This window comes from Octodon degus, unplaced genomic scaffold (assembly GCF_000260255.1).
Source record: "Octodon degus isolate 3935 unplaced genomic scaffold, OctDeg1.0 scaffold00089, whole genome shotgun sequence".
Lineage (NCBI taxonomy): Eukaryota > Metazoa > Chordata > Mammalia > Rodentia > Octodontidae > Octodon > Octodon degus.
In genome coordinates this window covers 6516193-6538782 of record NW_004524665.1, presented here as the reverse complement: position 1 = coordinate 6538782, position 22590 = coordinate 6516193, and the positions used below count along the sequence as shown (strand labels likewise).

Sequence of the window (22590 nt, the reverse complement as noted above, 5' to 3'; positions counted from 1 at the left end):
TCCACACCTGCCTGCGTCGGCTGGCACTTTGTGCAGGGGACTTCAGTGCTAGGAAGGACCCAGGAGAAGCCTTGCACAGGAGCTGCTCCTGCCACCTGCCTGGGGTCTGGGCATTGGGGCCTTTTCTGTCCCTTCCCCGGCGTTTCCTACAGTAGGCTCCAGGGTCACTTTGAAGACCACTGGGATGGACACACCTGGTTTCACCTGAGCTCCTTCCGCAGTCGACATGCTCAGTGGGTTTCAGGTGAGGACAACGGCCTCAGTGTCTGAAGGGATCCAGGGACTCAGGAACTGGCCCCCAGGAAGACGCTGTAATTAGCATCTGTGGCCGAGGGCGGGCAGGGCCAGAGGTCAGGCCCCTGGCCACCAGAGCGTGCCACATCTGTCCTGCTCACGGCTGCACACAGCCCCTGGGCAGCTGCTCCCACCAGGTGGGCAGAAGCTATCTGCTGTGCATGGGGCCACCGTGGTTTGCGTGGGTCACCAGGGCAGTCTGGGAGGCTCTCGCTGCCTGTGGAGATGCCGGAGGGAAAGCAGGGCCTCGCTGGAAGTCAAGAACCCAGCTCCTTCGTGGCTCACTGCTCAGCATGGCTGCAGGTCCAGCTGGGCTCTTGCAGGAGAGCAGAATAGGACTCTGGGCAAAATCCAGGCCTGGGAATGGCTGCTTCCCTCAGCCACACCTGGGGGCCGCGGCCTCCGCCCTAACCTTTGGAGCCAACCTGCCCCTGCTCACTGCCTGTGCCCCACATTCTCAGGCAGCCTTGGGCTGCCACAGGAAGACTTGCTCTCCCAGAAGGACACCAGGAGCCTGCACTGCAGTCTGTGCAGCCGGCTGTCCAGGCAGAGCCACAGAGCCCCTTCCACACTGCCCTCACGGTGTTGCGCACAGGCCCAGGCCTGACCATACAACTGGCCCCGAGTGTCCCACCCAGGAGGAGGCAGGTGGGTGTGGCCCGTGTGAGGCTGGGAAAAGAACTCCACACAGCCGGTGGAGCTCAGCAGATGGACCAGCCGCCTTCCCAAGATACCACGTGAGGAGTCCAGCTCCCGTGTTCGTGGCCCTTGTTCTACACTGCTCAGATGCCACGGGGCCGCCAAGCATCTGGAAGATGGCAGCATGTCTTGGGGCTGCGGAGGACACGGGCAGGGCGAGGTGCAGGGCACAGAGGCAGAGACCTCTGTTACCACATACCCCACTGCCTGCTGTACCATGCCTCTCGGGGGTGCCCTCCCAACACCACCTGGGGGGAGCAACAGCAAAGCAAAGAGGCTCAGGGTGTGGGCAGTAGGAACAGGCTCCCAGGGACGTCAGCACTCCCTGCTAGTGACCTCTGTGTACTCAGCAACAGCATGGGGACCGTGCTGTAGCACCTTTCCAGACAAGTTCCTGTGAAACTCGGGCACCAGGGCCCAGGTTGAGTGTGAGGCTCGTTGCCAGCCAGCTTTCCATCCCTGTGACCAAACCTGACACTTAGAAGATGAAGCACCACTTGGCTCACGGTCTGAGTGGCCAATCCATGGCTCACTGCAGAGTGCCACATTATGGTGGCCAAGAAGCAATAAGCGCCAGAGGGGGGCTGGTGCCCTCACGGGGTCCCTGAGTTGCGCTCCATGACTTCTTCCCTCCTACTGGCCTCACCCCTTGTTCCCTTCACCTCCCAGCACTACTACTACAATCCCATGAGTAGAGCGCTCGATGGGAGGCAGGTGCCAGGCCCCTCTTCAGGGCCCAGCTCCACACCAGGCCCTTGGGACACGTGTCTTTGGGGGACCCTGCACATTTAAACACAACACACAGCATCTGTTTGTGGGTGTTCAGGAAGGCTAGGTGCCACTGTGGCCTGTGTCAGGGTGGTGCTGAGGGGGTGCAGGTCACAGGCATGGGCTACAGGATGTAGAGAGGTGTGCTGGATGTGCTGCCCCCGGCGTGGGCACGCCACCCAGGGTTGCACCACGACCTTGCTGCATTCAAAGGACCGACCGCTCCCTCGCCTTCAGGCCTGGCGCAGCACAGTCTGCTGCTGACCTCGGTGTCAGCACTGCCAGGCACACAGGGGCTTGCACTGCAGCTGCCAAAGAGGCCAAGTGGCTGTTACAGACTGGCTGTGGCCCCAGACCCACATCATAGCCCTGACTCCTCTGCCACAGCTGCATCTGGCAACCAGCCTGAAGCAGGTGCGAAAGGTTAAGTGACCCCACAGGCTCGGGCCTCAGTTTAGGAAGGACACCAGGGCTCTCTCCGGTAGGTGAGGGTGCTGTGAGAACCAGGAGTCGATCCTGAGGCAGCAGGCCTAGGACCTGTGGCTCTCTTCCCTGTGCACTGCAGGCTGCTGCTGCAGCTGCCCAGCCGGGAGTTCCGCTAGGGCAGCTGGGGCCTGAGAGGCGAGCCTTGCCTTGCAGGAACACGGCTGAAGCATGATGGGACCTTTAGCTGGGAGCTCTCTCGTCTTAAACCTGACACCCAGCTAAGAAGCTGTGGGCACTGTGAACTGAACGCTTATCCAGGGGCTATCAAAATATACAGTGAATATTCTACGTTTTAAACAACTACAGCAAAAAAATACTGCCATGAACTGTCCTCAGTATCCTCTAGCTCACTTCAGACATACGCATACCATTATTCCTGCCGCTTTCTAAAGTATTTCTGGAAGTCCTCTTTCACGAGTGTCTTTATAAGGCGTGATCACAAATATGGTGAATGTCATGGCCTTGTGGCACCCAAACAAAAGGCAGGCTCCTAGAAACCCCAGAGCGACCTGTCTATCCTAACCACTGGATCTGGCACTGTGCGCATCTGGCTCTTCCTGAAAGTCACGGTGACTGTGAAAGGTCAACATTTTACACCAACTGAGGACACGAAGGCAGCCACAGCAGCAGCTGGCACAACTCAAAGCATCTGTGGAAGAGGACTATGTACGTTTTTAACTGCACACAACAGCCACGCGGAGCCTTCTAGGTCGCAGGTCTCCGTGCCCATGGTCTCTGGAACACCCCCAGAACTGTCCTCTCTCCTCTAGTCCCTTCCCTCCAAAGAGACCTGGTGCTGCCGGGATCCACCAATGTCCTGCCTGGTGCTGGTGGAGGTGTTGTCTCTGCCAGGACTGCTGGCAGAACATCCAAGCGTCACCTTACTATGTGGCACAGACACTTCTTTTGTGGCCCTTTGGAAAACAGGGCTGATTCCAGAGGATCAAAAAAAATCTCTCATGCTTTGTCAAGATGAAACATGCTCATTAAAGACAAATACAGCGAACCTAAACCAGCTATAGACATGACTGCTAACAGCGAAAATGAGAATTTTAAAAATCACACCTAAGTTTTAAGAGCAATCCTAAGCTTACCCAAGGTGTGTGCTGCACTGCTGCCACTGTTCTTTTCCTCAGAGCCGAGTGTGCTTCTACTGAGAAGCGAGGACGGCAGGCTTTGGCCTGCGTTTCTGCTGCAGTATCATCCTCATCAGTCTTGCTGGTGATGGCTGCTGGATTGTAGCTCAGTGGGTCTGCCTTTCCCACCAGGTCGGAGCCCCGGGGCAGAACGCAGAACCTGTTTTATCCCCATGCTCTCAGGAACACTGCTCTCAGCACAGTGGGTCTGAGCAGACCCTGTGCCCTGGAGTCCTCTGAACCATCTTCTGGCTTTTGAAATGAGCTTCGGTTCTGCACAGGAGTAAGGGGCTTGTGGAGGCTAATATGGCGCCACATCCTGAGCGTCGGCGCGTGTAGTTGTGGGTGCAGAGAGCCTTTCATTGGAAGGACATTCCAGGAAGACTGCCCGTGCGGTGGGGATGGCGCGCTTTCCCTTTCCTTTTACCCACCCTGCTCCACTCCAGTTTCTGGGGGCAAAGCTGGAAATTAATACAACTCTCAGAATTCACTGGGCATGTGCTGCAGCTCCTCTCTGCCTATCTCCTTCATGTGTCCAGAACGGTTCAGGCCATTAGCCTCTCTCTGGTTGCCTGTGCCACAGCCCTCTTGGACCTGGGCACTGGCCACTCAAAGGGCACCACCCATCTGCCAAGCCAGCTGACTCTGACAGCGGTGAGCTTTTGGGAGGTTTGTCCTGTGATCGGCGTCCTGCACAGAACTCTCCGGGGCACTACGGGCCGGCTCAGGCTGACACGCTGGAGGCAGGGGAAGGCGTGGCAGCTGCAGGCTCCTCCTTGCTCAGAGTGGCAGGTGTGCTCAGGGTCCTCTGGCCAGATGCACAGTGTGGCGCCAGCCTGGTCCAAGTCATGGCTCAGGAGCAGGCAGGCAGTGAGTGTGTGTGTGTGTGTGTGTGTGTGTGTGCGCGCGTGCGCACACGCATGTGCACGTGTATCTTCTGAGATTTTAAACAGCGGTGGCCCAGGGGAGCAGTAACATGTGTGGTCCCTCTTGAAACTCTCCAACTGCCACTGAGGTCACACGCTGTCTTCCGGGATGACTGCCCATGATTACGCACACAAGAGGCCTTTCACACAGGGGAGTCTCTCAGGAGTGACACATCTGCCTCAAGAGAACTCATCCTCCAGACCCCAGCGGGAGAGAATCTCATACTGGATACAAATGATGTTTAATTATTTGAAGCTTTAAAATGGCATGGCCACTGCTGGGGGTGCGGGGCTCAAGTGACTCCTTGAAGGGATCAGGGCTCTTTAGCCAGGGGTGGCTTGCTTTGCCCACTGGGGTCGTCTACCCATGCAGCCTGGTGATGCCACCATGAAGCCACCTCTGGACAGTCGGGTGACTTCAAGGGCTCAGCACAGCCGCGCACAACTTACGCCTTCACCTCATCACAGGGCTAGGGTCTTGTTACTGGAATGACCTGTGGCGTGTGCTGCCTGTCACTTCGAGGCTGCCCGTCTGCCCAAGGCTCCCAGAGAGAAGCAGTGGGCACAAGGAAGCCTGTCTTCCCACAGCCTTGATGAGAGGTGATGAGCCCCGAGTTGCCCTCTGTGAAGGGTCTGATGCTGTCTCCCAGCCCTTCCTGCGTCTCTAGCCACTGCTTCCTAGGCCACTTTGTGGCACTTGGTGGATTCTGGGTCCTTGTTTGCAAGTGCAGCGACCCTGGCCAGCTCCCCAGCCCACGGTCGGGAGACCGGGCCGGCTTCTGTGGGTCCCTGCCTGGGCACACAGGCCCTGCTGCCTGGGCAGAGCTATCACCGGTGCAGGCTCAGCTCCCTCTTGGACACAGGCCTGCCTGCACCGCCTCCTGCTCTGTGCTCCTCTCCACCCCACACAGCCTGCTCAGGGCCGGCTTGGGTGCACTGCTCCACTGGTACCTGCAGCTGGCTCCCCAACCCCTGGCCCGCTGCCCCAGCCCTCTGCCTCACCATCCTATCTCTGGTCTTATATTGGCACAATCCACGTACCTGAGAATCCACACTGCAAGAGCGCACAACCCAGAGCTCGGGCTCGACAACCATTGCTACCACGCACATCCAGCCCATTTTTGTCAGCACCAAAAGAAGCTTCACGCCCGTTTACTGGACACTCCTGATATCCACTGACCAGCTGACTGTCCCTGTGGATTTGGGTGTGTGGGTTGTTACCCCCCGTGAATGACCCTTTGTGCTTGGCCTCCCACACTGTGCCATGTACTGATCTGCACTTAAATCCCTTTTTATGGGTGAATAACATTTTGCTGTGAAGACAAGGCCACCTTTTGTTTATCTAACCATCAGCCGATGAACATTTGCTTTGCTTCCATTTTTGGCTTTTATGAATAATGCTGGCATGAATGTCTGTGCACAAGTTTTTGTGTGGATTCGTATTTTCATTTCTTATATTAGAGGCCGGGGAGATGGACTGCTGGATTTTTTTTTTTTCTTTGATTTTTTTTCAGGAAGTTACAGCCTACTTTCCAAAGTGGCTGCACCATTTAATGCTTCTGCACTGTGCCCAACGCTGATGACAACCACCCTCGGATGAGACATGGCGTCTCAGGGAGCTTACGGTCTGCCGTTCCCCAGCAGGTCATGAGGTCAGGGACCTTTCCACAGGCTTATGGGCTGCTGACATTTTTTTGGGGGGAATGTCCACTTGGATTCTCTGTCCATTTTAGATTGGATTATCTGTCTTCTAGTGGTGAGAGCATTCCTCACACGTTGTGGATCCTAGACCCTGACGGGAACTATGATTTTCAGATGCTTTTGCCTATTTTGTAGTCACCTTTTTACATTCTTGATACTGCCCACTGAAACATTAAAATTTTTAAATTTTAATGAAGCCTAATTTCCTTTTTTTTTCTTTTCCTGTATTGCTTCTGCTTTATCTATCCCATCCAGGAAACCACTGCAGGCTGGGCCTGGTGGCACATGCCTGCAATCCCAGCACTCTGGAAGCGGAGGACGACAAGATCTAGCCCAGCCCGAGTAACCTAGTGACTTAGGTCAGTTGTCTCAAACATTTTTACAAAGGCTGTGGTTACAACACTTTTTGGGGGATGGGTACTGGGATTCAAACTCAGGACCTTGTGCTTGCCAGGCAGGCACAATGCCACTGAAGTATATCTCTGGCCTGGGGCTATAACTCATTATAAAGTCCTGGGGTTCAATTTCTAGTACACAAACCAACCAACCAACCAACCAACCAACCAATAAACAAAACATTGTCTGATAGAGGGTCACAGAATTTACTCTTATGTTTTACAGCTTGTTTCTGTCCTTAGGTCTCCGATCTGCTTGGAGTCAGTGCTGCATACCTCGTGAGATATGCATTCTTCTGCTTGTAGATATCTTGTTGTTTTGGAAACATCTGCTGAGAGTTTTTCCTTCCCCATTAAATTATTTTGGCATCTTTGTTGATAAATCAATTGGACATAGATGGATGGGTTTATTTCCAAAATGTCCATTCAATCTTGCTGATCTATATGTCTACTCTTATGCCAATGTCATATGGTCCTGGACTGTTGTGGTTTTCTATTAAGTTCTGAAATCACTTTATTGTTTTTAAGGCTGTTTGTCTTTTTGAGGGCCTTCAGTATTTCCTATGAACGTTCTGATCAGTATGTCCATCTTGAAAGGGACTGTGTGGCACCTGTAAGTAATTCTGGAGAACACTGCCGTGAGCACAACACTAAGTGTTCCTCCCTATGTTGTTCATTCCCGAGGATATCGTTTTTTTTGCGGATCCAGGGTTTGACCTCGAGCCCAAGCGCTTATTCTTCTGAGCTATCTCCCTGGCCCCATAGTGTTCTTTTAGAAGGTACTGTAAATATAATTGTATCCTTCATTTTATCTTGGTTACCTGTTACTCATATACTGGAACACAACTCAGTTTTGCATACTGATCTGGTATCTGTCAAGCTTGTGGAACTCATACATTAGCTTTAGTCATTTCTTGCGGGTCTCTATGGTTTTCTACATCCAAGAACACATTACCCACAAGTACAGATTGTTTGCCTCTTCCTTCTGGATCTGTGTGTCTGTCTTCCGTGTCTTGCCCAATTCTCTGGCCTGAACCTGGAGAGCAATGCTGAATACAAGTGGCGGCATCCCTTTTGTTCCTGACTGTGGGAAGAAAGCTTACACTATTTCACCACTGAGCACAATGCTCATTGTGGGTTTTCGTTAGTGTCCTTCTTAGGTTCAAGAACTGTCTTTCTACTCTCAGTTTGCTGAGTGTTTGTGGCATGAAGGGGTGTCAGGCTGCGTCAACTGTACATCCATAGAGATGACCATATTGGCTATTGCCTTTGTTATATGAATGTGGTATTTGATGCTGATTTTTTTCTGTGTCGAACCAACCTTGCATTCCTAGGGAAAAAGCCACTTGATTATGGTGTATGATCCTCTTCTACTGGGGTCAAAGAGGCGCTTTCTGGCTGAGAAGGTATTCTGGATGTGCCATGCCAGACTGCAATACAGGAAAAAACAAAACAAAGCAAAAAACCTAACCCAAATGATAGCAAGGAGTGAGGAGTGAGGCCCAGGGGGCTGGGTTAAGGTAGAAAACCCACAGGCGGGTCTGGACACAGTGCTTGGTGTGCACAGATGTGTCTCCAACCTGAATGTGCAGTAGATTACCTGGAAGGTCAGAACAAACCCAAGAGCACTCCCAGGGATGCTGACTGGAGAAGGCTGGGTAGGACCCGAGGGTGTCTAGGTGACACTGGTGTCATGGAGAACCACCTCACAGATGCCACAGAGAGCAGGCAGACCTCAGGCTGCCTCTCATTAATCAGCACCCTCTCCCTGGCCTGGCCGGGCCTCCTATATCCCTCACCAGTAGCAAACAGGACCCAGGCACAAAGCTGGCTGTACTTTCCAGATCAAAAGGAGGCAGGCCAGGAAACTTCATGAATATTTTTTTTTTAATATGAACTCTCTATGATTAAGTGGGTGAGGTTGCTGACATATTTACCTTATGAATGAGAAAATACTTAGGTATTCAATGGCAAATCACAGAAGCCGCTGGCCATGGATGCAGAACTATAAATCCTATGGCCTGGTTCTGTATTTCATTGAGCAGATAACACATGATGGAGAGGCCTCTGAAGTACAGGCTCTGCATTTTCAACCAACAGTACTGGTCAGAAACCTGAGCTATCTGGGTGGGTGGGGTGTGTGCGTGTATGTGTTCTTATGTGGAAAGTGTGCCTGTGTGAGCTGATCCAGACAGCCAGGGCTTGCACCACTGTCTCCTGCACAAGTTCTAGCCTCCGCACCAATGGCAGAGAATGAAGCCTGCAGGATTAGGAGTGTGTGACCAGGTAAAACTCATGGTTGTCACCTGAACCCAAACTGCAGTGACTGACACTTTGCCTCAGTGCAGCTGCTAGATTCTGTAAGCAGGAAGACAACACAGTCATGTTATTACACTAACACTCACACCCGCACGTAGGTGGGCTGGTGTGAGCAAGCGGTTGGTCGTGTCTCAAGCCAAGGCAGGGGCATCTTGAAGGCCCCAGCTTCTCCAGGTGCTGGGCTGCTGTGAGATGCGGGGCAGAGATGGGACGAGCACAGGAGAACTGAGAACAGGTGTCACAAGTCCAATGCTTGTTCAAGTGGCCTCGGTGACCCTGGGCAAGTGACCAGCAAAGCTCAACCCTACATTCCCCTCATTAGGAAGATGGGGATTCTCCAAATTGCAGCACGGCTTGTGCTAAGTAAGGAAAAGTATGCCAGGCCCTGGGAGGGCCAGGCAGAGCGGGTTTACTTCTTCTTCCCCTTTGTGATGGAGAAGAGGCAAAGGTTCCTCGGAAGAGGGTTCCCAGTGAAAAGCATGAACGTGGCATGGAAGAAAAGCTCTCTGCTGCAGGATCACCAGGGAGGTGGCTGTTGCAGAGAGCATCTATTAGCTGGGGGCATGCAATTCAGCACGGGAAGCCTCTTCCCCTCCCACTCCTTCCTGCGCTCTCCTAAGCAGACCCAGGGTCCACCAGGGCTGGGGCACCTGGTGACAGCTGTCATGGGCCATTCTCTTGCCCTCCCACCCACCAGGGATGATGGAGAATCTTAAAAACAAAACAAAACCTCCAAACTCCTCAGCTGTCTCCATGGCTACATCTCAGAGAGGATGATAGGGATTTGCAGCCCAAGACAGCTCCCTGGCAGCACACATCGTTTCCCTGCAGGATCGAATAAATAAAAGGGTTTGCATGTGGCAGGCAGTGTGTGCACTGACCGCACCAGTTCGGCCCATCTGGCTCTCAGGCAGGTGTGAGCACGGTCGGCCTCTACACGCTGGGCCCCTTCTACCTAACCTGATGGAGAGTCTCCCTGCAACCGTCTTTCTTCTAATTAGCACTGGGCTACTTGAACAGCTTCATCAGAAAGCCCTGAGCTGAGCGTGTGTCTCACCTGGCTCCCTGACCGAGGCCTGCGCCTGAAGTGCAGCATCATTGTCACGGTAATCTATAGGTATTATTTTTAAGGCAGTGTTAATGGACTTCTCATTTGTACATTTTCCTAATTGGCTTAATATTTATAGTAGAGTATTTCTGATCTGGGCCCAGAGCTCTAGTAAACCCTAGCATATTTAGCAACGTGCTAATGTGGCCCAGCCAGTCATGGCGTCTCAGCCTCGGTGTGAGTTATGGCTCACTCAGCCTGATTCCAAGTCGGCTTGCTAAAAGGAACTTGCTAAAATATCTTCAGCAAAAGCTCAGGCCCAAGCAGCCGCTGGGTTTGCACAGCCACAGATGCAGAAAAGCTATTGGCAGGCGGCGAGCCTGCGCAGCCACAGCCCCTCGGAGTCTGTCACCCCTGGCGGGCTTGCGCAGGGCGCAGCTCCTGTCTGGGTGTGCGGGGAGCCGGGAGGGCTGGCCCTGCTCTGGGGCTCGGGCCGGGCCATGGCTGCAGACAGGCATACCACAGTGACAGAAATTCACTTTGAGTTGCAATTAGTGGTGCTGTCATTTTCGGGGGCCTCTGCCAATTAATTAAGCCTGTCAAACAGGAAAACTGCAGCCTCCACATGATAATTTATATTAGAAGAGACGAGCTTCATGAGCACAGAAGCATCCTCCGCAAACAGAATTCTCCCTCAGAGCGCTGGCAGAAGCACGCGAAAATAACTAAGCTAGAAGCACACCAGAAAGCGAGCGCAGTGTGAAGGGTCCGCGCAGGGAAGAAAAAAGTTAAACTGTCCTTGTTAGAATCGTGCACTCTGAGCACCGCGGCAGAAGACAGGCTGATTAAAACTCCAAATGAGCCCCCAGCTCCCTGAACCCTCCGCGTCCGGGATGATAGAAACAGAGGAGTTTATTCATACCATTAAGCCCCAGAGAACTTAATTGAAAGAAGAGCACAGCCCGGACCTTGACAAGCGGGAGGTCACAGTAATTGCTGCCGGACATATTTAACATTAAGATAATCAGGCCATTAATTACCCTTTGGATCATTAAATCAGCCAGTTGCAAAATGAAATTTCTGCCTCTATTACTCACTTGAGAGACCACAGGGGTGGCCTTTAATTTATCAGGGAGCTTGAGCTACAAAGGCTGGGGCTGGGGGAGGGCAGGCGGGGAGGGGGCCGGAGCGCCGGCGTGGCGGCCGGGCAGGGCATCCATCCGCCATGCTCCGCGATCCTGGCAAATTAACTAGGTAAGATAACCTCCGCTTCCAAAGGCAGAGGCCGGGGGTATGTAAATAGGCGCGGGCAGACGGAGATCAGAGTCTGCACACCACTTAGCAGCATAATAAAGGAAATCATCCTTGATTATCAGTGCTAATTTGGACACTGCCGGTAGCTTGTTATGCGTGTTCTGAGTAGCATTTAATTAATTCAATTGCTTGTTAATGAGCGAAGTGACATGTGGGGAGCAGATGCCGCCCACTGCAGATGGACTCTGGTCATCACGGCAAAGCCCTCTCTCCTATTTTGCCCACTTCCCCCACCTCCCTGCCCTTTTTTTTTTTTTTTTTTTAAAGAAAGAGAACAGGAAAAGGTGTCAAGCATAGAGGAACACTCAAAAGAGACAAAACACTGACCTCGGCGGGCCAAGAACTGTTGAAAAATAATCAGATGAGACAATCCTGGGGCTGCGTGGGCAGCGATGTTCCCCGAGGCCACATTTGGAACAGTGCATCTTTACGCCAGAAATTTGAGCCTCAGATTATGATATTGTGACCTGATGATCAAACCCAACAAGACAAAGATGTGGCCAAGTGGTGCTGCTTTTAATACCTCAGAGTCGGCTGCAGGGATCCAATTATTTTCAGTTTGGATACATTTCCCCTTTATCAATATCTCCATGTGCATAAATAAGATGAAAGCGGTGCTGCGGAATCAAAAGGAGACGGCACTCCCCGCGCTGGGCGGACTGCTTCCGTCTGGAAGTGCGCGGCCAGTCTCTCCCACGCAGGTTTCTGATGTGGGCCCTCATCTTCCTATCGAAGGTGACATCTTTTTATAGGTTAGAGACAAGAAGGGAGTTTAGGCAGGGAGGTGAACTTACAAATAATTTTTTTAAAGGAAAAAAGGATGCTAAAAAGGGGAAAAGAATGTGCACTGAATCAGCCAGCCCGTTCCCTTCCGTGTGGCATCACTGAGGTAGTGGTGACTTAGGGGCTTCTCTCAAGAGCTCTGCCATGGAGAGAGGCGCAGTCCTGCGCTTCCAGGCTGCTCTGATTTCTGGGCCCACCTTAGCAGGGTCCCATGTGCTGTGTAAACAGGCTACCTGTGTGCAAGTGCAGACAACGAGGTCCCTGCAGACCTCCCTGGCCAAGGCAGGGGACAGAGACGGTGCGGGGAGCCAGGCAGCCAAGCAGAGGGCGCTCTGCCAGGAGGGATCTGCCAGAGCCTGGGAGGAAATGACCTTCGAAACGGTAAGCGCCCGGGCTCCTGTGTGCAATAGGAGTGACAACCTGGGGTCTCGGTGCTGCTGAGCGGCCCCAGTGGCATTGCTTATGCCCCTGTTTCTGTGAGCACACAGAGTCCTGAGGCCAAGGACACCTGACCTGGGTGACAGGCACCGTGACCACCTCCCTCCCTCCTACTCCTTTGGCTCAGGAAATGTTCGTGTGACAGCTGCTGTGCCTCCACCTCTGAGTTTACTATTCTCGCTTTGGCAGGGGTCATCAAAGAGTCCTGAGGCTACCTTCTCCCCATAGGTGACAGTTCCATGTCCTCACATGGGAACCCAGAGTCCTGCCCGCCTGGTGGCCCATTAGGGCCCCAGACACAAACACCGGCCATTGCCCTAAAATCCAGTTAACTCTGCCCACCCTCTCCAGCACTTAACCATGCCCATTTAAAGTCAATATTTTAAGTGTGTGCTTAAATGGTATCAATAGCAATTAGAGAAGGAAATTCTGATTCCACCCCAGATGTAGTTAATTGTTGTCTCATCGATCTCTCCCCCAAGGTGATTCTTTCTCCAAATTAAACCCCCATTACAGAGGGGGATGAAGGACATCCTCTCCCCTCCCGCGACAATAAATTTAATATCGAATGTGCTAGAAAAAAATGTCAGCTGCTGCAGAATCCATCCAAAAAGATTTTTTTCCTTTTCCTGGGAGTAATTAAAAGATGCTTTCCTTGACTAATGATTCCCCTGTTTAGGAAGGGGAAGTCAATAGTGCTTCAGCCGCCGTCAGCTTCGATTGATCACAATGCTGCTCAAGTTTGAACGGCAGATCTCAGAGCAGCTGAGAATCCCTGGAACCAATTATAAGCTCTCCGGAGCTGCCCTAATGGGGGTGCGGGGACAACAGGCAGAAGGCCAGCCAGCTGTGCCGGGAGCCTGTCTCCTCAGCTGCCTGCAGGCCTGGGTGACGCTGACGTGCAGTATTTTGGGGAAGGGTTGTTTCTCTGGAGAAAGAAAGATCTGCTGTGTTCCTCTTCCCCATGGTCCTTCACTCTGTGTGTGTGTGTGTGTGTGTGTGTGTGTGTGTGTTCATGAGAGTGGAACATGTCTAATTCTATTTCACCATCACAATGAATCTTCTGAACAAGATGGAACCAACCAGAGCCCCTTAAGACAACATCTGGGCCTCTCTGCAAAGAACTGGACTTGGCTTTTCCTTGGATAGACACAGACTTCTGTGAGAATCTTTCTTTTGGGTATCACCTTTGGGCCACATGAAAAGATCCCTGGGCTGCTTCTGCTTGCCATCCCAGCTCCTGCAGAAGGAAGGAGTTGACCAGCAGGTGGAGAAGGACCTCTCGGACAGGCAGGCCCTAGAGTGGATGGGGCGCCCTGCGGGGTGGTGGTGGTGGCCCATATTGCAGGAGGTGTGCAGGTGGTGGGGTCTGCACTGGCCCTGTGTTGTTGGGCTGTGTGCTTGGGACAGTGTTTTGAAGGCTACCTCTATGCTCCACCTGGACCAATGTCTAAGTTACTTTTCTCTTGTTGCTGAGTCAAAATACCCCTACATCCAAGGTTAAAGGGGGAGAGGTTCATTTAGCTCTCAGTTTGTGGAGGATTCAGTCCATAATCACCTGGCTCCAAGGCAGAGCAGCACATGGCAGAAGGCAACAGTCCACAGTGGTGGAAGACAGCAAAAGCAATATGTGGGAAAGAGAAAGGCAGACAGACAGAGAAAGACTTTCTGTCCCTTATGTGGCATGCAGGCAACCTGGCCTAGGCTGAGCATAGCACTCACACCCTTAATCCCAAGCACTGGACTATGATTCAATCACAAACTCTATATTCAGCTGCCTCTGAAAAGCCCAGGACAACAAAAGGCTTTGGGGGCTGGGGGTGGGAACATCCAGACACAAATCGTAACTATCACAGTGGCCCCCAGGCTCATCTCTGAATCTCCCACTCACCCGACTGGCTGACTGTGGTCCTCTTGGGAACACACTGAACACTAAACAGACCAAACCATTCTGCACGCCCCACCAGAGTGGTGGTGGTGGGCTACCCAGGCTGGAAGGTCCTCCCACGCCCTCGCGTGGTTGAGACCTCCCATTGGCTCCTCATGCACCATCCCCTTGGGGAGAGGCGTGCTGGTGCGCACCCCTGTTCTCAGGCTGGGTCTGTCCACTGCGGTACGGCTTGCGTTCAGACCACTCCACACTCCCAGGCCTTCCTGAGCACGCTGGCAGTCAGAATCCCTCCCATCTGTGCATGCTGCCCCGCCTCGGCATCCTCAGCCCCCCTAAGAACATGCAACTCTCATGGCAGAGTCCGCCTTTTCATTTACTGTTTCTCTTCTATAAGAAAGTGCTCAGTGAAGGTTTGCCAAACAGGATCAAAAGCAACATTCTCGGGGGATATTTTAGGCCCAAAGACACATTCCATCCTCACGCACACCGCTTGCCTTGTGGGCGAGCCAAGTCATTCAAAATTTACCTTTGGAAACACCACACCAGGGGAAGGGCAGCTGAGCGCCGCTCTTTAGGGAAGCCAGTACGACCTCGGAAGGAAGGGCACGGCAGTTGTCCCATTTGTGACTGAGGAAGACTCCCGACCACTGCTAAAGTGTAGAGACATGACATATGCAGCAGCAGATAGAACCGAAAGTCATGTACTCAAGAGCTTAAGCATACAGACTAGAACTATAAAATACATGTCGTGTTCACTTATGAATGAAGAAATTAACATCTAAATGTAAATGAATGCATTTGCTTCTAATCATTCTCATTGGTTGTTCTTCCAGGGCCGGGGATTGAACCCAAGGCCTTGGGGCCGGGGGTGGCTAATGCTCTACTACCGAGTGACACCCACTACTCCAACAGTTTCTAATTTTAATGGGTAGGGAAAAAAAATCCCTTTTGATAGTATAAGAAAATGTATGTGTTCCCCTGGAACCTAAACCACAAGGTGTACAGTTAGTTTGTGGAGCTTATTTCCGTTTTCTTCCCTCATCCACCGACTCCGCTCTGGCTTACAATCATCCTGCACTGAGACTCTCTCCAGAAGGCCACTTCCATGGAGACACCTGGTAGCGGAGCATGGCTTGGTATGTGGAAGGTTTCTACAGTTGATGCTCAAGCTGATAATGTTCGAATCAGGGTAGGAGTTTTCCCCAGTTTGTAAGAAAGCGGCGTCCGTGCTGCACAGCGTAGCTCTGCACCAGCAGCACACTTCTGCCCCGCCTGCAGGCACCAGTGGTCAGGGTGTGGGGATACCGTGGCACGCGCTCTCGCGACCCACAGGACCACCACACAGCTGCTCGTGCTGCAGGCCCCACTCTCTGCCTGCGCTCACAGCCAGTGGTGGAAGCCGCTTCCTGCGGCTCAGCCAAGGAGTGACCACCATCTGGACACCACCAGAGGCAGCAGACCTGCAGGAGCTGGTGGCCTGGGCCTCCGCCTCCCTCCCCCAGCCAGGCAGACGCCTGAGAACTGCCTGCCCTCCGCGGAAGCCCTCAGGGCCCAGGTTCCTAGGCAGGACGCACACAGGGCCACCTGCTTCAGGTGCCCGGAGGAGCCCCGCACCCCGCAGGGAGGAGCCAGCCTGTTCCCACCAGCACTACTTCACCACAAAGCCAGTTTCTAAGAGTTATAAGTGAAAAATGAGAAACTAAATGGCCTCAAAATAAATGATGCTTTTTTCCCCCAGTGGATAATAATTAGCCTTAATGAAGAGTATCTAAATGTGTTAGAAACATACTTTCAAAAATAAAATATATTTTCTTACCATACACTTGCTTGGGGGTGGTGATGGGGGAGGGGGACCAGATGCTCACCATGGATACAAGAATAACAAAATGAAAGAATTAAAGTGCACAATTGGGGTTAGCACAGCTTATGCCATTAGAAATGTATTAATTACAGTAATATATTGATAAGGTTAGAAGCTTAATAGGTTTCTAAGAAGGGGAGAGAGGTCCCCAAGGCCTAAAAACAAACATAAAATATTAAGAAGTCCGAATTACCCTGGCCAGGCATGATGGCACATTCCTGTAATCCCAGTGCTTGGGAGGCTGGGCGGGAGGATTGGTGTGAATTTGAGATTAGCTTGCGCTACTTAGTTCAAAGCCAGTCTAAAGTGCACAGCAAGGCCCTGTCTCAAAAAGGCCAAAAAAAAAAAAAAAAAAAAAGAATCACCCCACCTGCTGAAGACCAACTGCACACGGGTGTTTCTATGTCGGCAGGTAGACACTGCACAGGTCATTCCACACCCAGGGTGGCTGTCCCCCAGGGGTCCTACCTTGTGGAGTCCACGGAGGGCTTCGTCCGGCCCTGGCTGCTCTCCTCCCACACGCTGTTGGCCAGCTCGTTCCCAATGGATGACATCACCTTGATCAGCTCGATGGGCCAGTCGTCCAGGTCGAGGGAGCGCACTCGCGACAGGTGGGTGCCCAGGTTGCGGTGGATCCCCGAGCACTCAATGCACATGAGGGCTCCCAAGTTCAAGCTGGCCCAGTTGGGGTCTAGGGGAAGAGAGGGGGGGTCACACACAGTAGGACCACTGCACTCTTTCTCAGTGGACAGGAGCCTGAGAATAACAAACCAGCCCATGGCACACTTCGTCATGCGACTCCAAGTGCTCTCTGGCCCGTGAAAAACTCACCGTGGCTCTAGGTCTCTACAAGGATCGGGTGTGCTAGTGTTGGCTTCAGAAAACCTGCGTCAGGCCAGAGCCTTGGAGTTTCCCACCTAATAAACAACTGTGTGGTTGGTGTGCCTGGAAGGTGCTCTCTCTCCCTCTAACCAAGCACCAGCCTGCACCTGGAGGGGCTGACACGTGCTGCTTGGAGTCCACCACTGGGAGAGGCTGTGAAGGGGTGCCAGAGAGCTGCTGACAGTGGGCCTTCCTGGGCCATCACCTCTCAGACCATTTCTGCTACATAGGGTTTCCTCAGGCCCCTGCTGGGAGTGTGCAGATTTCCAGGTGAAAGTGAGGTGAGGAGAAAACACGATGTTGGAGATCTCATTTAAGGATTCTTTTTTGTACTGGGAATCAAACTCAGGACTTGGCATTTGCCAGGCAGGCACTTGTACCACTGAGTTGCATCCCTGGCCCTGGGGGTTTCATTCAAGGGGAGCACAGCTGTACCCACAGAGCACCATGCTTCACGGTGGCTGCCCTGGGGCAGCATCCCAGGATTTGGCTCTGGTCAGCTCCATCCCGGGGACTCTGATATGAAGGGGGGATACTCTAGGCTGCAGTGCTGCTACCAGGGAAAGGACCAGAGCAGAGGCAGCCCCAGGCAGCGTAGGAGCCAGGAGCTCGGCCAGGCTGGCTCTGTGTGCTAATGAATTACGGCCAAGGTGCAGATGGGGTGGACTGGGACGGTCAATGGCTTTCACCACTGACAGGAGGAAGCAGGGCTCAGCTCCTCTGAGGACAGTCACCACTCACTCCAGGGGCACTACAAGAGGCAACAGAAAGCCAAGGGGCTGGTCATGTCCGACTGCCTGGGCAGGTGCCCCTTGTTGTGCAACAGCGGCGGCCAGGAATGGCCCTGCATACAGAGATCAAAGGCAGGTGCATCCTCAGCCCCAGCACATACTCTCGCCAAGGGGCTGGCAGATACCAGGTGAGAGGGGAGGTCTGGGCCCTCGGAGACATTCTGGCTGGGAAGGGGAAACCCAGGCCCCAGATAAAACCAGAACGAAACAGAACAAAGACATGCAGAGACTTCACACCAGAAAAAGAGAAGTCAAAGAGGAAGTACTCAGGGGCAGGGGCTGGAGGGACCAGCAGCAGAGCCCACTGGCAGAGGTCAGGCCGTCCTTGCGGGGCATTAGGGAGAAGGTGGTGTGGCCCACCGCTCTCCTCTGCCCCCACCCTCCTTCCCAGCCCTGCTTTCCCCACATCACCTCTGTCCTCTGGAATCCAGCCTTCATCTCCACGGCCCACTGAGAAGTGGCAGCCACAGCCCTTTACAGGGCCCCACTGGGTCCCGGGGTTACTTGGCCATCTCTCCTTCACCCTCCCGCAGGCTGGACTGGCCCCTCACTCTGCACGCTGCTGGGCACCCATCTGTTCTGGTCAGTGGACCCTCAGGACCTTCCTCCTCCTCCCCAGGGCTTTCTTCTGCATGCAGCCCTTCCTCCCCGCCCAGGTTGCTCTGTGCAAGGTTCCTTCACTGTCAGCTCCATCCTGAGAGTGGAAGGTGATCATGCCCATCCCCGGGGCTGACACGAGGACTAAAAGCTGTGAGGTGCACAGGCGTGACCGTCACAGGGGACACACGGTGCCACGAGGTGTTGGCTATGGTGGATTTGTCCCTTCCTATATTCAAACAAGGTTAATGTGGCTGCTTCTAGGGACAGAGAGGTGAGGAACGAATCCTGAGCAACGCAGGATGAGGGTTCTGTGGAACAGATCGACAAGGAGCCAACGAGAAAGCTGTGAGACACCAGAAGGACCATGTGAGTCCAGGGAGCAACTGAAACCCAGCTCTGGGAGGTGGGGAATGGCTTGCAGTGCACACCGGCCGAGCACCAGCACGTGTGGGCTCCATCCCTAACACTGCAAAATCTATATACATGAACCTGGTGGTTGGGGACAGCCTCTTTGAGAAGTGACATGGGGGCCTGAGGAGTTTGGATGACAATGGTCAGGGCAAGTAGAGAACAGGTAGGCCGGGCTTCCACTATAGGTTCTGCTGGGCTTCCTGGAAGTGGTGGGCCCCAGACCTTCCCAGTGTGCAGGCCTGGGGGCCGCGAAGAAGGAAAGGACAGGACCCCAGACATGAGGCAGACCCCGGGTAGAAGGGTTCCTGACACCTTGGCAGTGTGGTGGGAGAAGTCAGCACAGGGTGGTGCGGGCCAGGGCTCCACGGGCAGGGACGGAAGACAGCAGCGAGGCAGACTCGCCATCCCCCTCACCAGCTGCTGGTCAGGGGGCCCGCGGGGATGGCTCCTCCCTTCCCCTCTGCCAGGAGAGATTGGGGCTGGGGCTTCCCCAGTTCTGTGTAGGTGACCACAATCCATCCAGGGCGACTGCTGGGCCAGTGTGCCCAGCGCATCTTAGAAGTCACCACTTTTGATGCCTGGCTTCTCTCTGCTGACACTGAAGGACAAAGGCTGACCATCTTGGCCCCCGGGCCAGCCCGCACGGCCGTTCTTCCCAAGTGCACCCAGGACCCCGGGCTCCATAGCCATCCCACCTTCACAAGCCCTTCCTGTCCTCAGGACCCCGCTCAAATGCCAGCTCCTGCAGGAAGTTCACAGTGAGTGACCCACTGGTCCTTCTCCATGGTGCCAGCCACGCACTCCTGGGCCTTGTCCCCAGGCTCCAGCATGGCCAAGCCTACCCAGGGCAGCAGCACCTAGCTCGGCACTGAGACTTGCTTCAGCTCAATTTTCCTCCCCTCAAAATGCTAAAAAGTTGAGATGGACAGAGTTTACCGCATGTGACTTCTTTTTTTTTCCACATGTGACTTCTTTGGGCTGGGAAAAAGAGTGTAAAGTCAGTCTCTACTCTTGGTGTCATAGGCGCTCCTCATTGAACAGCCTACCGGGCTAATGCCTGGGCTCATGATGTGCCACCTGGCCTCACAGCCATCTTCTGGCTTTTGTATAGTTCTATACTTCTTATTTATACAGCCTGCATGTCTTGGGGTACAGCACCCTTATTTGTGCAGCACTACAATTGCTGCTGGCTGCCCTGTACAGCACTGTAGCTACGTTCTGCAACACAGCACGGCACTGCATGCGAGAATCACCAGGCAAGAGCAAAGCCACCAAGTGGAGTGTCCTCGGGCTGTCTCTTCGCCTGAGTGCTGTAAATACGAACTGTACACAGTGTGATCCTCCACCCAGTGAACACCGCTGCTAACGACCTGGTCGTGGGAGCCGAATTCCAGTGTTAGACGACAGATGTCTGCGTAAACAACTAGGGGATTCTCTGAAAGGGAATACCACTCTGGGACAGCAGAAAGAGCAGCACAGGATCAGGCTGCTCTAAGGCACGACGCGGTGATTATACTTTCTATTGGTTCAGTCAAATGCTTCAGGGCACAGCAGATTTAAACTAAAAAATCATTTGGTGGCAAAACTCAACGTACTATTTCAGCTTAAATTAAGGAACAACAATGATGACAACAGCAAGCACAGAGAAATCTTTGGGCAGGAATGAGCCAACTGTACTCCACTTAAGGAAAGTCCAACGTGTGGTCCCCGACTAAACCCAGGTCACATCCACTGCCTAGGTGTGACACAAGCTGGGGCACAGTGTGGACCTCTGGCCCAGGCCTGATGCCCAGGCACACGTGAGACTCAAGAGGGCTACAGAGGGTCAAGTGCATGCTCTGCCCGCACAGTCCCGTGAGGGCACTGTGTCAGCATGAAACCCCCAAAAGAAATTTTAAACTCTGCCACACGTGACTGAGGTGGGCCACATCCCGTACTTACTCTGGGTGTCACAGTCCACGCAGTGGGAGTTCCCGCGCATGTTCCGGATGGACTGCAGGGCCATGGCCTCGCTCTGGCTGGTCAGCCGGGACTGCGGACAGAGGAAAGAGACAGGGCAGCAATGCGTGAGCAGCCCGGCAGAGATAAATACCTCTTCTGATCATGTCAGCATCCAAGGATGCAACCCCACGGTTCCTCATGAGAAAGCCCTCCGTACACTGCCACTAGCTGGAGATGAGATCTGTGGTCCGCCTAGGACTTCTTAGTGGTAACAATAACAAAGTCACCAACCTGAGTTGGGGCAGAGAAGAGTGTGAGCACATGGGGGCATTTACACTTAAAACTTACCCTGCAGAGATTAGGAAGCGCCTAGAGGGAGAAAGACAAGAAGACCACCTCCCTCTGGCACTAACATTTTGATATCCGTCCTGCCGAGCTTTCTGCTAAGTGCACCTGTATTCAGGTGTGTACTTTAAGAGACCCAGAGCAGACCTGAGATAGGCTCATTTGTTAAGCAGCCTTTGATACTGCAATTCACGCAATACCTGATCAGTGTCAGGGACACACACAAAATCCACTGCATTTGGGGCTGGGGGTTCTTCCTGAGCTCAGCTGTCTCACACAGACTCTTAGATGCAAGACAATGGCCGGCCCGCTGTGGAGCAGTGCGCTGCCTGCCCGGCCCGGCCGCCTGGCTGCGGCAACTCGGAAGCGTCCGTGCGCAGGCCCTGCCTCCTGCTCCAACGCCCGCTCGGTGCGTGACACGTTCTGCGGCTCCCCATCGACAGAGAGATCAAAAGCTTCTCGAGTTCCCTTCAGGAGTGACGGTGTGGCTACCTGGGGATGTGGCTCAGCATAAAAGATCACGCTCCTTCCCCCCTCTGTGTACAGCGTCTTCCAAAAGGGAAGCAGACTGCATCACAACAATGACGACTGTGGTCTGCTTCGTCTTGGTGAAAGAGGGTATAAAACAAGACACGCGCGGGTGCTGGCACAGACTCCCTCTTAATGACAGAGCTGACCACGAGCCACCAGCAGAGGCTTCTTTAAACAGCTGCACACAATCGCCCGATGGTGGGCAGCGTCCTCCTTCTGTTTCTAGCCCATCAGTTTGAACAGCTCGAAATGCTAAGAGTCTAAAATGTCCCAGGACGGGGGTTAGAAACTCTCAAGCATTAGAACAGTAACAGTGAAGGAACTGCTAAATAACTTCTGAATCACTTCTACTTCTCTACTATCTTTTATTCTTTTTTAAAAAGAGAAAGAATAAATAGCTTTAATAGAAGAAATATTAGTAAATAAGCAGTAGCCTAGAAAATGTATATATGTGTGTGTGTGCATATATATATGGATATATATGTATGTTTTTCTAAATAACCGTAAACCAATCCCCTTGTCACCGAGCAACACACACACATCTGCTTCATCATCGGCTTAGAAAGCAGGAAGCGCACTTCGCTTGCCCTCGCTGGGTGCCGCTTCCGTCGGCCGCTCTCCATTCCTGTTTCCTGACAAGCATGGCGTTTCCCGGCTGGCGTGGGCCCTGCATCTATTCATGAGAGTGCAAATGTGCATCTTTTAAGTCCTCATCTCTTTTTCCTGATTTATTCTGCCCCAAACAACAACAAGGACAACAATAAACGTGGACACAGAAGCTGTTGTCCACCACCTGCGACGAAACGTCAGGGCTCGCTACCTGGGATTAGGCTGATAAAGACCTCACATGAGAGGTCCTGCCACGCGACGTGGCCAAGCAAGGATCCCAGGACATGGTGCGTGAGGAAGACAGACACAGCATGCTCTGATCTTTGCAATTACTGAGTCTCCTGCCCGCAGAGAATGCCAGGTCCTGTCATCCGCGCATGTCATCTGATGCTTTTGTCCTCCCTGGTGAAGCACTGTGGGC

General features: G+C 53.1%; 1 protein-coding gene across 4 annotated transcripts in view; it reads right to left on the bottom strand.

The window, feature by feature from the left end:
• Agap1 (ArfGAP with GTPase domain, ankyrin repeat and PH domain 1) overlaps positions 1-22590 on the bottom strand; it is a 473220-nt gene that overhangs the window by 33702 nt on the left and 416928 nt on the right. For all 4 annotated transcript variants that reach the window (XM_023722112.1, XM_004637336.2, XM_023722113.1 and 1 more), the window contains 2 exons: positions 20685-20775; positions 16528-16750 (listed from right to left, as the gene is read on the bottom strand). In XM_023722112.1, coding sequence (XP_023577880.1) covers positions 16528-16750; positions 20685-20775 — 314 coding nt within the window. The remainder of the gene's footprint in view (positions 1-16527; positions 16751-20684; positions 20776-22590) is intronic.